This window comes from Choloepus didactylus, chromosome 4 (genome assembly GCF_015220235.1).
Source record: "Choloepus didactylus isolate mChoDid1 chromosome 4, mChoDid1.pri, whole genome shotgun sequence".
Classification (NCBI taxonomy): Eukaryota; Metazoa; Chordata; class Mammalia; order Pilosa; family Megalonychidae; genus Choloepus; species Choloepus didactylus.
Window position 1 is genome coordinate 8,031,826 of NC_051310.1, and position 15,727 is coordinate 8,047,552.

Consider the following 15,727-nt stretch of genomic DNA (forward strand, 5'->3'; position numbering starts at 1 on the left):
TGCTCCAAAGTTCTGGTTTCAAAATGGCTTTCTCCCAGGACGTTCCTCTCTAGCAAGCTTGCTCCTCTTCAAAACGTCACTCACAGCTGCACTCCGTTCAGTCTCTTTGAGTCAGCATGTTTTATATGGCTCCACTGATCAAGGCCCACCCTGAATGGGTGGGGTCACACCTCCATGGGAGTATCCCACCAAAGTCACCACCCACAGCTGGGTGGGGCACATTCCAAGCAAATCTAACCAGCACCAAAACGTCTGTCCCACAAGACCACAAAGATAATGGCATTTGGGGGACACAATACATTCAAACCGGCACACTCCATCATCCCTGAAGAGTTCTATAGTGACCCTCCTCTTAGGTATGATATTACTGTGGGAACTGCTGTCTCTGAGCTGGAATCCTTAAACACAATGGGGATAATCGGATCCCAAGTCGGCAGAAGACATATGGCAGTAGTTAATCGCCAAAGATAAAGTGAGTGTGGTTACCATAATGGAAAACAGGCTCAAAGCAGCAGTCAAAATAATCTGACTCATAGACACTTATGGTGTTGACTAGTAGATCATGGAGTACCTAGAAGTAAAATAGGTGGACAGTCTACTAAATTCTTGTTTGATCTGTATAAGCTGAAGAATTCTAGGTCAAGTGAACAAAAGTCTAACTTGAATTACAAAAACAGAGAGTGACAGCCCCTTAATAAATTCCCAGACTTGAGGCAGTTTACAGACCTAGAGCCCCTTGAATGATGGGAAGTCTGGGTACCCTTGGGGAAGGACCCTGTTACACTGCCAAAAATTTATACTGTTAATCTTCCTACCAGCCTTCCCCAGGGGGGATCTACAGCCTTTTACCAGGGCAATTGTGCATAAGGAAATGTTCAGATATTTCAGGGATTATTAGACACTGGTTCAGAAGTGATTTCAATTCCAGGAGACCCAAAATATCACTCTGGTCCACCTGTCAGAGTAGGGGCTTATGGAAGTCAAGTGATTGATGGAGTTTTACCTCCATCTCACAGTGGGTCCAGTGGGTCCCCAGACCCATTCTGGGGTTATTTCCCCAGTTCCGGAATGCATAATTGGACTAGACATGCTCAGCAACTGGCAGAATCCTCACACTGGTTCATTGACTCATGGAGTGACATATTATGGTAGGAAAGGGCAAGTGAAAGCCACTAGAACTGCCCCTGCCTAGCAAAATAGTAAACCAGAAGCAACACTGAATTCCTGGAGGGATTGCAGAGATTGATTACACTCTCAAGGACTTGAAGGATGCAGGGTTGGTAATTCCCACCACATCCCCATTCAACTCTCCTATTTGGCCTGTGCAGAAAACAGATGGGTCTTGGAAGATGACAGTGGGTTATCGTAACTTAACCAGGTGGTGACTCAATTGAAGCTGCTGTTCCAGATGTGGTATCATTGCTTGAGAAAATGAACACATCCCCTGGTACCTGGTATGCAGCTATTGATCTGGCAAATGCTTTTTTCTCAATCTGTTAGTAAGGACCACCAGAAACAGTTTGCATTCAGCTGGCAAGGCCAGCAGTATACCTTCACTGTGCTATCTTAGGGATATATCAACTCGCCAGCCCTATGTCATAATATTGTCTGCAGGAAACTTGATCATTTCTCCTTCCCACAGGACATCACACTGGTCCATTATATTGATGATATCATGTTGATCGGAACTAGTGAACAAGAAGTAGCAGCTACTCTAGACTTATTGGCAAGGCATTTGCATGTCAGAGAATGGGAGATAAATCCAACAAAAATACAGGTGTGAGGATCTAAGATGACAGCATAAAGAGGAGTGGAAACTCATTAGTCCCCCTGGAACAACTAAGAAAAACCAGGAACAATAGTAAATAATTCAGAATAACTACGGGGGGGACAAACGTGACTGTCCACTCATCATAAATCAACCTGAATTGGGAGGGATGCCTGAGATCACAGCATAAAATCTTTAAGTAAAAACTGCAGATCCAAGCTGGGAGACCCCTCCCCCCACCAAGCTGCAAAGCCTTGTGGTGCTAGAGAGAAGCTCTCTTCCAGCAAGTGAATATAGCTCAGCTGAGCTACAACTGGAGTTTTAATCAGCAAGTGTGAACTCCTCACTATGAGCTACCAATCCCCAACAAGCAGACAGAGGATTTGGGTGATGACTGACCTTGGAGAGCTGGAGGGTTGCCACGGATTAGCCCTGAAGGGAACTTTCTGTCCCTTTTTCAGCTCAGTGGAGAAAGCCTCAGCCATTTTCAGTTCCCACTGCTCTGACCCAGACAAGGGTGGAGATAGCACAGGCAGAGAGACACCATTGAAATGCTAATGACCTCTCCCTAGGGGGGTCTATGTTCTCTAAGAGGAAAGGAGTGGGGCCCAGCACAGTGACCTGAGGCCTCACAGTATGTAAAATTTTCTAGGACACACCCTCAGGTAAACCGGATACTGAATATTTGTTCATTCTGGGACCTGAGCCCGTTCTGGTCTGGGAAAACCTGATTGGGGTAACCAAGGAAACCATGCCTACACAACAGAAAACTACAACCTACACTAAGAAGAATGAAGTTTTGCCCCAGTCAAAGGAACAAACTTACATCTGAGATAAGGAATTGAAACAACTAATAATAAGTCAATTCAAAAAGTTTAGGGAAGATATGGTGAAAGAGCTGAACCATATAATGAAAACACTGGGCATACAGAAGGTAGAAATTGGAAGTTCGGAAAACCAACTGGCAGAATCTATGGAAATGAAAGGCCCAACACAAGAGATGAAGGACACAATGGAAACCTACAACAGCAGATCTCAAGAGACAGAAGAAAACACTCAGGAACTGGAGAATGAGACACCTGAAAGCCTACACATGAAAGAACAGATAGAGAAAAGAATGGAAAAATATGAGCAACATCTCTGGGAACTTAAGGACAAAACAAAAAGTAAGAATATACCTGTCATTGGTGTCCCCAAAGGAGAAGGGAGAAGGGGCAGAAGCAATAATAGAGGAAATAATCAATGAAAATTTCCCATCTCTTATGAAAGACATAAAATTACAGATCCAAGAATCGCAGAGTACCCCAAACAGAACAGATCTGAATAGACACTTAATAATCAGATTATCAACTGTCAAAGACAAAGAGAGACCCCTGAAAGCAGCAAGAGAAAAACGATCTGTCACATGTACAGAGGAAGCTTGATAAGACTATGTGCGGATTTCTCAACAGAAACCATGGAGGCAAGAAGGAAGTGGTGTGATATATTTCAGATACTGAAAGAGAAAAACCACCAACCAAGAATCCTATGTCTGGCAAAACTGTCCTTCAAATATGAGGTAGAGCTTAAAATATTCTCTGACAAACAGACAATGACAGAGTTTGTGACAAGATACCTGCTCTACAGGAAACACTAAAGGAAGCACTGCAGACAGAAAGGAAAAGACAGGAGTGAGAGGTTTGGAACACAATTTTGGGAGACAGTAACACAGCAATGTATGTACACTGAACAAAGGTGATTGTGAATATAGTTGAAAGAGGAAGGCTGGGACCATTTGGGACACCAGAAAAAAGACAAACGATAAAGACTGGGACTGTGTAACTCAGGGAAACCTAGGGTGCTCAACAATTGTAATAAAAGGTACAAATATGTTTTTACATGAGGTAGAACAAATGAATGTCAGCATTGCAAGGTGTTAAAAATAGGGTGGGGTTGGGGGGAAAATACAATCAATGCAAAATAGAGACTATAATTAACGGAATCATTGTATTATGCTTCCTTTAATATAACAAAGGCAATACATCAAAGCTAAATGCATTTGCGGTGGTGGGGAACAGGGGAAGGGTATGGGACTCCTGGCATTGGTGATGTTGTCTGACTCTTTATTCTACTTTAGGTTAATGCTATCTTCCCTTTTGTCACCTTCTAGCTATCAAGTTTTGTGTTTTTTGTTTGTTTTTTCTCTCTTTCTCTTTTCTTTTTCTTTTTTCTTTTGCCTCTCTGCCTTCTTTGACTCTTCTGTCTTTGTGAAAGAAATGGAGATGCCCTTATATAGATGGTGGTGATGGTGCTGAACACATAAATATGTGACTATACAGGGAACCAACAAATGTTTACTTAGGACGGAATGTATGGTGTGTGAACAAAACCATCTTAAAAGAAATGGGTTGATGAAGAAACCTTAAGGGCACTATATTGAGTGAAATAAGACAGACACATAAAGGCAAATATTGCAGGGTCTCACTGATATGAACTAATTATAATATGTAAACTCATAGACATGAAATATAAGTTACCAGGATACAGAAGGAAGCTAAAGAATGGGGAGTGGTTGCTTATTATGAGCAGAATGTTCAACTAGGGTGAACTTAAATGTTTGGAAATGGACAGGGGTGATGGTAGCATGTTGTGAGAATAACTAACAGTGCTGAAAGTTGTGTGAAGGTGGTGGAAAGGGGAAGCTCAGAGTCACGCATGTCACCAGAAGGAAAGTTGGAGGTTAAAAGATGGGAATGTATAAAACAGTGAATCTTGTGCTTGACAATGTCCGTGGTTAACTATACAAATATTAGAAATCTCTCTCACAAACTAGAACAAATGTATGACACTATAACTAGAAGTTAATAGTAGAGAGGCATACAGGGAAAAAAATATACTTATTGCAAACTGCATACTACAGTTAGTAGTATTTTAACATTCTTTCATCAATAGTAACAAATGTACTATACCAAAACTATAAATCAATAATGGAGGGGGGCATGGTTAGGGGTATGGGAGGATCTGAGTTTCCTTTTTTTTGTCCTTATGTCTTTCCTGGAATAATGAAAATGTTCTAAAAATTAAAAAAAAAATTGTGTTGATGGATGCACAGCTGTATGATGGTACCATGGCAATTGATTGTACACTTTGGATCTTTGGATAGTTGTATGCTATGTGGACAATCTCTCTCTCTCTCTCTCTCTCTCTCTCTCTCTCTCTCTCTCTCTCTCTCTCTCTCTCTCTCTCTACATATATATATGAGTACAGGGGGCTTCCACCTCAGTAAAATTTCTAGGTGTCCAGCGGTGTGGGGCATGTTGAGATAGCCCTTCTAAGGTGAAGGATAAGCTGTTGCATCTGGCCCTTCCTATTACCAAAAAAGAGGCACAACGCCTAGTTGGCCTCTTTGGATTTTGGAGGCAACTTATTCCTCATTTGTGTGTGCTACTCCAGCCTATTTACCGAGTGACCAGAAAAGCTTCTAGTTTTGAGAGGGGACTGGAACAAGATGAGGCTCTGTGACAAGTCCAGGCTGCTGTACAAGCTGCTCTGCCACCTGGACCACATGATCCAGCTGACCCAACGGTGCTGGAAGTGTCAATGGCAAATAGAGATGCTATTTGGAGCCTTTGGCAGGCTCCTATAGGAGAATCACAATGCAGGCCCTTAGGATTTTGGAGTAAAACCTTATCATCCTTTGCAGATAACTACTCTCCTTTTGAGAAACAGCTTTTGGTCTGCTATTGTGCCTTAGAGATAGAACGCTTAACCACGAGCCACCAACTTACATGAGACCTTAATTACCTATCATGAGCTGGGTGTTGTCTGACCCGCCAAGCTATAAAGTTGGGCGTGCACAGCAGCACTCCATCATAAAATGGAAATGGTATATACAAGATAGAGCTCGAGCAGGTCCTGAAGTCACAAGTAAATTACATGAGGAAGTGGCCCAAATGCACATGGCCCCCACTCCTTCCACCTTACCTTCTCTTTCCCAGCCCACAGCTATGGCCTCTTGTGGAGTCCCTTACAATCAGTTGACTGAGGAAGAAACTCGGGCCTGGTTTACAGATGGCTCTGCACGATATGCAGGCACAACCCAAAAGTGGACAGCTGCAGCACTGCAGCCCCTTTTTGGGATGTCCCTGAAGGACAGTGATGAGGGGAAATTCTCTCAGTGGGCAGAACTTCAAGCAGTGCACCTGGCTGTTCATCTTGCTTGGAAGGAGAACTGGCCAGAGGTGCATCTGTATACTGATTCATGGGCTGTCACTAATGGCTTGGCTGGATGGTCAGGGATTTGGAAGGAACATGATTGGAAAATTGGTGACAAAGAAGTCTGGGGAAGAGGTATGTGGATAGACCTTTCTGTCCTATGTGAATGCCTACCAGAGGGTGACTTCAGATTTTAATAATCAAGTAGATAAGATGACCTGTTTGGTGGATACAGTCAGCTCTTTCTCCAGTCACTCCTGTAATGGGCTCATGAACAAAGTGGTCATGGTGGTAGGGATGGAGGTTATGTATGGGCTCAGCAACATGGACTTCCACTCACCAAGGCTGACCAGGCCACAACCACTGCTGAGTGCCCAATCTGCCAGCAGCAGAGACCCACACTCAGTCCCCCATATGGCACCATTCCCTGAGGTGATCAGCCTGCTACTGGTGGCAGGTTGATTACGTTGCACCACTTCCATCATGGAAGGGGCAATGATCTGTTCTCATTGGAATAGACACATACTCCAGATATGGGTTAGCCTTCCCTGCATGCAATGCTTCTGCCAAAACTACCATCCATGGACGGTCTTTTCCACTGTCATGGTATTCCACACAGCATTGCTTCTGACCATGGAACCCACTTCACAGCAAGTGAGTGAGGGAATGGGCACATGTGCATGGAATTCTGTGGTCTTACCATGTTCCCCATCATCCAGAGGCAGCTGAGTTGATAGAACAGTGGAATGAATGGCCTTTTGAAGACTCAATTATGGCACCAACTAGGTGGCAATACCTTGTAGGGTTGGGGCAGTGTTCTCCAGGAGGCTGTATATGCTCTGAATCATCATCTACTCTATGGTGCTGTTTCTCCCATAGCCAGGATTCATGGGTCCAGGAATCAAGGGGTGGAAACAGGAGTGGCACCACTCACTATCACTCCTAGTGATCCACTAGAAAAATTTTTGCTTCCTGTCCCTGCAACCTTAAGCTCTGCTGGTCTACAAGTTTTAGTTCCAAAAGGAGTGCTTCCAACAGCAGATACAACAATAATTCCATTGAGCTGGAAGTTATGACTCCCACCTGGTCACTTTGGGCTTCTCATGCCTCTGAATCAACAAGTAGGGAAGAGGATTACTTTACTGGCTGGGGTGATTGATTCTGACTATCAAGGGGAAATAGCACTGCAACCACACAATGGAGGTAAAGAAGAGTTTTCCAGAAATACAGGAGATCCCCTAGGGTGTCCCTTAGTACTACCATGCCGTGTGATTAACTCAGTGGAAAACTGCAACAGTCCAATCCAGACAGGGGTACCAATGGCCCAGAAACTTCAGGAATGAAGATTTGGATCACCCCACCAGGCAAAGAACCATGACCAGATGATTTGCTTGCTGAGGGTAAAGGGAACATAGAATGGGTAATGGAAGAAGGTAGTGATAAATATGAACTATGACCATGTGACCAGTTACAGAATCAAGGACTATGATGGTGTGCCAGTTTGGATGTATTATGTCCCCCAAAATTCCATGTTCTTTGATGCAGTCTTGTGGGGGCAGACTTATTAGTGTTGATTAGGTTGGAATCCTTTGATTGAGTGTTTCCATGGAGATGTGAATCAATCAACTGTGAGTGAACCATTTGATTGGATAATTTCCATGGAGATATGTACCCCACCCATTCAGGGTGGCCCTTAATTAAATCACTGGAGTCCTGTAAAAGAAGCTTAGACAGAAAGAGCTGGCTGCTGCAGCCTAGAGAGGAACATCCTGGGAGAACACCCTTTTTAAACCAGAACTCCAGAGCAGACGGCAGCCATGTGCCTTTCCAGCTAACAGAGGTTTTCTGGACACCACTGGCCATCCTCCAGTGAAGGTACCTGATTGTTGATGCCTTACCTTGGACACTTTACGGCCTTAAGACTGTAACTGTGTAACCAAATAAACCTGCTTCATAAAAGCCGATCCATTTCTGGTATTTTGCATAATGGCAGCATTAGCAAATCAGATAGCATGAATATATCCTCCTTGCTTTGTTATAAGTATGTTCGTGTTTGTCCATAAAGCAAATATCTTTTTTTCTTCTCTATCTTATCCCCTTATCGTATGACATAAGCTGTATTGTTCATTTTGCAGTATTTAAGTTAAAGGGCATCAAGTTTAAAAGTCAATTTCACCCAAGGACTTGCACTCTATTCTGGAGAGATTTAGTGTGTTTCCAGTTATATGCAGGACAGCTGACTGTTGTTAGGTGAAATATATGTCTGTTATTGTTCTATACTTAGAGATAAAGTATGGTGTAAGGTGATATGTAATGACACCAGCTAAATGATGTCATTGACCCTGCTATGTTTCAGGCACTGCAATAAGCCCAACTGTGCTTCACTCATTTGATCTTGAAAATATCTCCAACTGCTACAGTCTCCATATTTCAGATACTCCTACTGAAGTATCACAGAAGTTAAAGGTCACATGGCCAGAAGGCAGGAAAACCAGGCACAATAGTTCCAGAGCCTACATTTTACTCATTATATCATGATGGCAATTTGAGTGTGGCTGTGGAGAAAGATTTGAATTCAATTAAACAGTTGAGAGAGACTACAGTGGTTTTTCTGGTTGATTTAACAGTTGAGAGAGAATACAATGGTTTTTCTGGTTGATTGGGTAGAGAGCACAGTGAAGGACAAAGGGTAAATGAGAAATGAACAAGCACCCATGAACAGGGCACATGTTTGAGGTGGGCTCTTCCCATGTGGTCTTCACATTGGAGGACATGTTTGGTGTAGGATTAAGGTAAGAAGCCCTCCCTTCCACTGTGTTCCTCAGGCACATACCCAAACTACTTCTTTTTTTAACTTTCATCAGACTCCATTCACAAAGATTTCTCCCTAGCCATGTTTCAGCTAAGATTCAGCCACAGGATATGGCTGGCCAATGAAATTAGCCAAATCCTTCTTGGTGGGCCATCTGATTTAAAAGAGTAGGGGATGGCAGAATGCCCTTAGATCCTTGCCCCTTCATCCTGCCTGTCATGTAGAAGCAATCTGGAGAAAACTTTCTTGTGATCCTGACATTTAAAGCCACATATGTGCAGTAGATTAGCAAGAGAAACACTGGATCCTTCCACACCTGTGTGTACCCGGACTTTGATGTTATATCCGGGATTTACCTGCTGAATTCAGCTGAAGCTGCCCCATATGTGAAATCTGCAGAGAATATCCTATGCCAAAAATGTGACTGTCATCCCTACTTCCTCAAACACCACACCCGCCATATATCATGCCTTCCCTATGCAATGCCTAAAATTCTATTATTGTGGTTTTAAGTAAATTTTATTGAGCAGCCAAAAAAAAAAGGTGATGTGTATAACTGCGAAGTTGACAAGGGGTGGACTGTGATGGTTAGGTTCATGTGTCAGCTTGGCCAGGTGATGGTGTCCAGGTGTCTGGTCAAGCAAGCACTGGCCTAACCATTACTGCAAGGACATTTGTGGCTGGTTAATAAACAAGAAGGCTGGTTTATTAAGTCATCAGTCAATTGACTGCCCCTGTGACTGATTACATCAACAAAGGGCATGCCTTCCACAATGAGAGAATTCAATCAGTTGGATTTAATCCAATCAGTTGAAGACTTTTACGGGAGAAAGAGAGAGGGCCTTCACTTCTTCTTCTTTGGCTAGCCAGTGAAGCATTCCCTGAGGAGTTCATCAAACGCTTTCATCGCTGTTGCCAGTTTGCTGTCTGCCCAATGAAATTTGGACTCATGCATCCCCACAGTTGCGTGAGACACTTTTATAAAATCTTATATTTACAGATATCTCTTGTTGGTTCTGTTTCCCAAGAGAACCAAAACTAACACACATGTAATAATGAGTAGTGTTTCTATACACTAATTATGAACAATCCCAAGAGGAAATCAAGAGAAAATTCCATTTACAAATGCAACTAATAGAATCAAATATCTAGGAATGAATTTAAACAAGAATGTAAAGGAGCTATACATGGACAACCACAAAATATTGCTAAAAGAAACCAAAGAAGACCTAAATAAATGAAGGACTTCCAGTGTTGGATTGGAAGACTAAATATCATTATTATATCAATTCTACCCAAAGTAACTTACAGATTTAATGCAATCCCAATAAAATGCCAACAACCTTCTTTGCAGAAATGGAAAGCCAGTCATGAAATTTACTTGGAAGGGCAAGGAGCCCTGAAGAGTCAACTGAAGTTGGAGGACTCACACTTCCCAATTTTAGAACTGACTGCAAAGTTTTAGTCATCAGAACAGCATGGTATTAGCAAGAAGTCAGACATATAGACCAATGGAATTGAATTGCAAATTCAGATATAAACCCTTACATTTATGGCCATTTGATTTTTTGACATGGGTTCCAAGTCCACTCAATGGGAAAAGAATAGACTTTTCAACAAATTGTACTTAGAAAACTGGATATCCATATGCAAAAAAGAATGAAGGTGGACCCCCTACCTCATAACATGCTCAAAAATTAACTAAAAATGGATCAGTGACCTAAATATAAGAATCAGAACTATCAAACTCCTAGAAGAATACATAGGGAAGCATCTTCCTCTGCTGCTGTGTGTGTGAGAAAGGATATACAAGGACTCTGTTTTCTGCCTGATTTTTCTTGAATCTACAACTTCTCTAAAAAAAAATAAAAAAAAAAAAAAACCAACAAGCACACTATATGAATTTTCAGAGTGTACTTTGGGAAATTACCATCAAAAAGTTCTTTCTCCATATATGCAATGGCAGGAAAGACCATCTCACACAGACATACATGACACACCCAGAATACGAAAACGTGTCTGAAGTCACCTGCCAATACAGCATTTCTATGTTCTAGCTCTCCAAAAGCCAAGTCCAGGAATCCTAGGTCTGTGAGAGCTGCCTCTCCCTGCCTGGGCTGCCCTGGCTACAGCCACCACATTGTAGCCCAGCTAGTGCAGCATTCTCCTCTTCTCCTAGGCATTCCTGGCTCATCCTTAAGATTCAGCTCAGAGATCTTCCTCTGCGCCCTCCCTTCCTTCCTCCCAGCAGTGCTCCCAGAATCCTCTTTGCTGCACTGCAAACATTGCGCATGATAACCATCTTTGTACAATTCTGCCTCCCCTTTCAGACTGGGCAAGCCTTACTCATCTCTGCCTCCAATACCGCCATACACTGGTGATCATTAAATACATGTGGAACAAATAAATGAATGATTACCCTCAGCATACTACCCTCTATTTTGCAAATGTTATTTTTGTATATATATTTTATACAATATATTTTTGTATATTTACATATATAAGACCTGAAGGTAAACCAAATATTTCTGTTTCTCTCTAACAGTGCATCAGTAAAAGTATCGGTCCTGGGAAAATTCATAAATTACCCAAAGAAAATGCTTTCCTAACAAAGGACTTAACGGTTAGTATATAAAAGACTTTTTTTGAACTGTTTTTGTAAATATATTGGGTCTTGAGGGATTAATACCTGGCTTCCAAGCCCATCTTCAGCTCCTTCTGGCTGTGAGATGCATGGCTGGATGTTCTAGCCTAAAGCAATTTACTATTCTCTTCTTCAAGCCTTGGATTTTCTCTTCTGAAAACCCTCAGATGATGTGGTCAGGAAATGTATTCAAAAGCTGTTTGACATGTGCAAAATGCCATACAAACATTGGGTCCTGTTCTTTTGACCACTTTCTAAAATTCAGATGGGAGGTTAAGATTCAGATTTCATCACAACAAAGACAGCAGTTTTAGTTATATAATGTGCACCTGTTTTCCACAGTGGCTGCACCATTTTACATTCCTTCCAACAAAGAATAAGAATTCTTATTTTTCCACATCCACCCCAATACTTGTTATTTTCATTTTTTAAAATCATAACCATTCTAGTGGTTTGAAATGGTAGCTAATTGTGGTTTTTTATTTGCATTTCCCTAATGGCTAATGCTGTTGAGCATCTTTCCATGAGCTTTTTTGGCCATTAATATATCTGGTTGTAGGATTTCTATAAATATTCTGCATATTAAACCTTTATCAGATACTTGATTTCCAAATATTTTATCCAATTCTGTAGGTTGTCTCTTTACTTTCATGATGAACTCCTTTGATGAGCAAAAGTTTTTAATTTTTATAGTCATATTTATCTATTTTTTCTTTTGTTATTCATGCTTTTGGTCTGAAGTCTAAGAAACCATTGCCTACAAAAAGCACAAAGATGCTTCCTTATGTATTCTTCTAGTAATTTTATAGTTTAGGTTCTTATATTTAGGTCTTTGATCCATTTTGAGTTAATTTTTGTATAAGGTGTGAGGCAGTGGTCCACCTTCATTCACCTTCATTTCCAGTTTTCCAAGCACCATTTGTTCAGGAGACTATTTTTTCCCCATTGAGTGGACTTGGCACCCTAGTCAAAAATCAAATGGCCATAATGTGAGGCCATTTTAGTTCGATTCCATTGGTCTATATGTCTGTCCTTGTATCACTACCATGCTGTTTTGACTACTGTAGCTTTGTAAGAAGTGTTAGAATTATGAAGGGTGAGTCCTCCAATTTGGTTCTTCTTTTTCAAGGTATTTTTAACTACACAGACCCTTTACCTTTCCATATTAACTTGATGAATGGCTTTCCCATTTCTGAAAAGAAGGCTGTTGGAATTTTGATTGGGATTGTGTTGAATCTTTAGGTCTCTTTATGCTGAATTGGCATCTTGATGATATTTAGTCTTCCAATCCAAGAACACAGAATTCCCTTCCATTTATTTAGATCTTCTGTGATTTCTTTTAGCCACGTTTTATGGTTTTCCATGAGTATAGGTCCATTGCATTCTTGTTTAAATTTATTCCTAGATATTTGATTCTTTTGGTTTTACTTGTAAATGGAATTTTTCTCTTGATTTCCTCTTGAGAGTGTGTATAGAGCTTTCTTTTAGTTGTACTTGTAAATGGAATTTTTCTCTTGATTTCCTCTTGAGATTGTGTATAGAAACACTTGATTATTGTATATTAATCTTGTATCTGCCATTTTGCTGAATTTATTAGCTCTAGTAGCTTTGTTGCTTTGTTGTGGATTTTTCAGGATTCTCTATGTATGGAATCATGTCATCTGCAAACAGGAAAAGTTTTACTTCTTCTTTTCCAATATAGATGCCCTTTATTTCTTTTTCTTGCCTATTGCTCTGGCCAGAACTTTTAGAACAATGTTGACTAACAGTGGTGACACTGGGCATCCTTGTCTTGTTCCTGATCTTAGAGGGAAAGCGTTCATCTTTCACTGTTGAGTATGATGTTAGCTGTGGGTTTTTCATATATGCCCTGTATCATGTTGACAAAGTTTCCTTCTATTCCAAGTTTTCCAAGTGTTTTTATCAAGAAAGCATGCTGGATTTTGTCAAATGCCCTTTCTGGGTCATTTGAGATGATCATGTGGTTTTTCTCCTTCATTCTGTTAATGTGGGATACAACATTAATTGATTTTTCTTATGTTGAACCACCCTTGCATACCTAGGATTCTTTTGATGTGCCTTTGGATTTGGTTTTCTAGTATTTTGTTGAGGATTTTTGCATCTATATTCATAAGGGATATGGGCTGTAATTTTCTTCTGGCATCTCTATCTGGTTTGCTGTTAGGGTGATGTTGACCTTTTAGAATGAGTTAGGAAGTATACTCTCCTCTTCAGTTTTTTGGAAGAGTTTGAGCAGGATTGGTGCTCATTCTTCTTGGAATGTTTGGTAAAGTTCAGATTCAAACCAACACAACCACCATCTTGGTCAACCAGAGCTCTCCACTGCAGTGTGCTTTTAAAGCTTGCTTTAAAATATAATTCTTTTTAGGAATAAATTACATCTGAGTAGAAAAATAGGGGAAGGAAACAAACAGACAAAGGTACCCAGTGTTCTTTTTTACTTCAATTGCTCTTTTTCACTCTAATTATTATTCTTGTTATTTTTGTGTGTGTGCTAATGAAGGTGTCAGGGATTGATTTGGGTGAAGAATGTACCACTATGTAATGGTACTGTAAACAATCAAAAGTACGATTTGTTTTGTATGACTGCGTGGTATGTGAATATATCTCAATAAAATGAAGATAAAAAAAAAATTACATCTGAACACTGAACTTGAGAATGTTTCTAAAAGGATTGATTTCTTTGGTTGCCTCTGAGAAGCAGAGCTGGGTTGGTGGTGAAGAGTCAAAGGGAGTCTTTTCTTCTATGTTTTTTGTTTTTTTTTTGGAGTTTGAACTATGGGACCATGTGAATAAAAAAACAAATATTATTAAAAATCTAAAAAAGAACTCTTAACACTTCTGCTCCTAGTATCTTCCTACTTTTTTTATCTGTTTTTCTGCTTGCAAAGAGTCATGGATTCTGCCTGTAATAAGAGAGCAGATATGGGGAGAGTTTAGAAATATCATAGTATCTCAGTACATGTTCTGAAAATACTTACTGCTGGATTCACTGACTTTCATGTTTAGTGAATGTATATTATTTTTTAAAAATAACTGTAGTGATATTGGTCTATTATAACTGTCAAAATAAAAAAAAAAGACAAATCTCTTGTTTTCCATTATTTCTTAGCAAGAGTGTCTTGACCACTTATTGGTCAACTTGAGAATGGAAGCTCTCTTTGTGAAGGAGAATTTTAACATTCGATGGGTTGCCCAAGCAGGATTTGTGGAAAATATCAGCAATATCCTCAAAGAGTACAAGCAAGCCAGAGGATTAGTGGTAACTATAACCATTTCCTGTTTAAACTTCTGATGTAAGCATAATAAATGAAATCTTTTAGTCTAATTATACCAGTGAAAAATTTTTCTCTTTCAAACATCCAAATTTCAATTTCTTTTTCAAATTAGGCAGATTTCTCCAGTTCTAACAATCTACATGACTGTTAATACTTATCTACTGAATAGTAACAGTGTTTAAAGTTAACATTAGTAATAACTCTTATGATTGACACAAATTGAACATGATAGTAAGCTCAGGACTGATTGTCACTTATTTGTCTATTTAAGGAGAATTTAGTGTGCCTTACTGCCTGTTGGTTTTCAGCTCTGGGAATGCATCTGGGGGGAGGGAAGGTGAGAGGTAGAAGGAGCAGTTGGATTATTACCTTGACCTCTTACAATCAGCCAGAGGATTTGCTGGTCATTTTAATTCCACCTTCTCAAGGTAGGTATACTTATCTCCATGTTACATATGAGGAAACTAAGGCTAAGAGAGATGAAGCAGTTTCTTCACAATCACACAGCTAGGCAGGGATTCAAACTAGCTAGGATGCAAATCTAGCTAGAACAGCCCAACTGGAGAGCCCACATGCCTTACACTTCACACCTGCCTCTCTGAACTCAGGCACATGCAGCACTTGTCCAGATCTTTAGAATTTATCTCAAGGAAGCAATTCTAAAGATGAAAGTGGGTTATACATGGGAAGTGTTTTGAAAACTATGAAGTGGCATATGTGCAAAAGATACCATTAAAATCATGATTATCATTGTACAAGCTCCACACAAAGGATAGTGCCACCATTGTATCCTGAGAACCATTCCCTCTTGCAAAACCCATAGTCAAGAATAACTTGACTAAAAGCTGTAACATTAGCAAAAGAAACTGATCCTTTAACGAATTTAAGATGTGCATGGTGCCTTTATTCGGAGACTCTCCTGAGGCAACCCCACCCCAACTCAAGAGGTTAAGCTAGTGCTATCCTCTGTGGGTCAACAGTAAAACAGCACATGGTTAAGGCAGAGATAT

At 40.5% G+C, this 15,727-nt stretch overlaps 1 protein-coding gene across 2 annotated transcripts in view; it reads left to right on the forward strand.

The window, feature by feature from the left end:
- AK7 (adenylate kinase 7) overlaps window positions 1-15,727 on the forward strand; it is an 89,563-nt gene that overhangs the window by 50,317 nt on the left and 23,519 nt on the right. The window contains exons 9-10 of one of the 2 annotated variants that reach the window (XM_037831914.1): window positions 11,320-11,397; window positions 14,552-14,701. The exons of the other annotated variant lie outside the window; for it this stretch is intronic. Of the exons in view, the coding sequence (XP_037687842.1) occupies window positions 11,320-11,397; window positions 14,552-14,701 (228 nt within the window). The remainder of the gene's footprint in view (window positions 1-11,319; window positions 11,398-14,551; window positions 14,702-15,727) is intronic. 2 annotated transcript variants of the gene reach the window in all.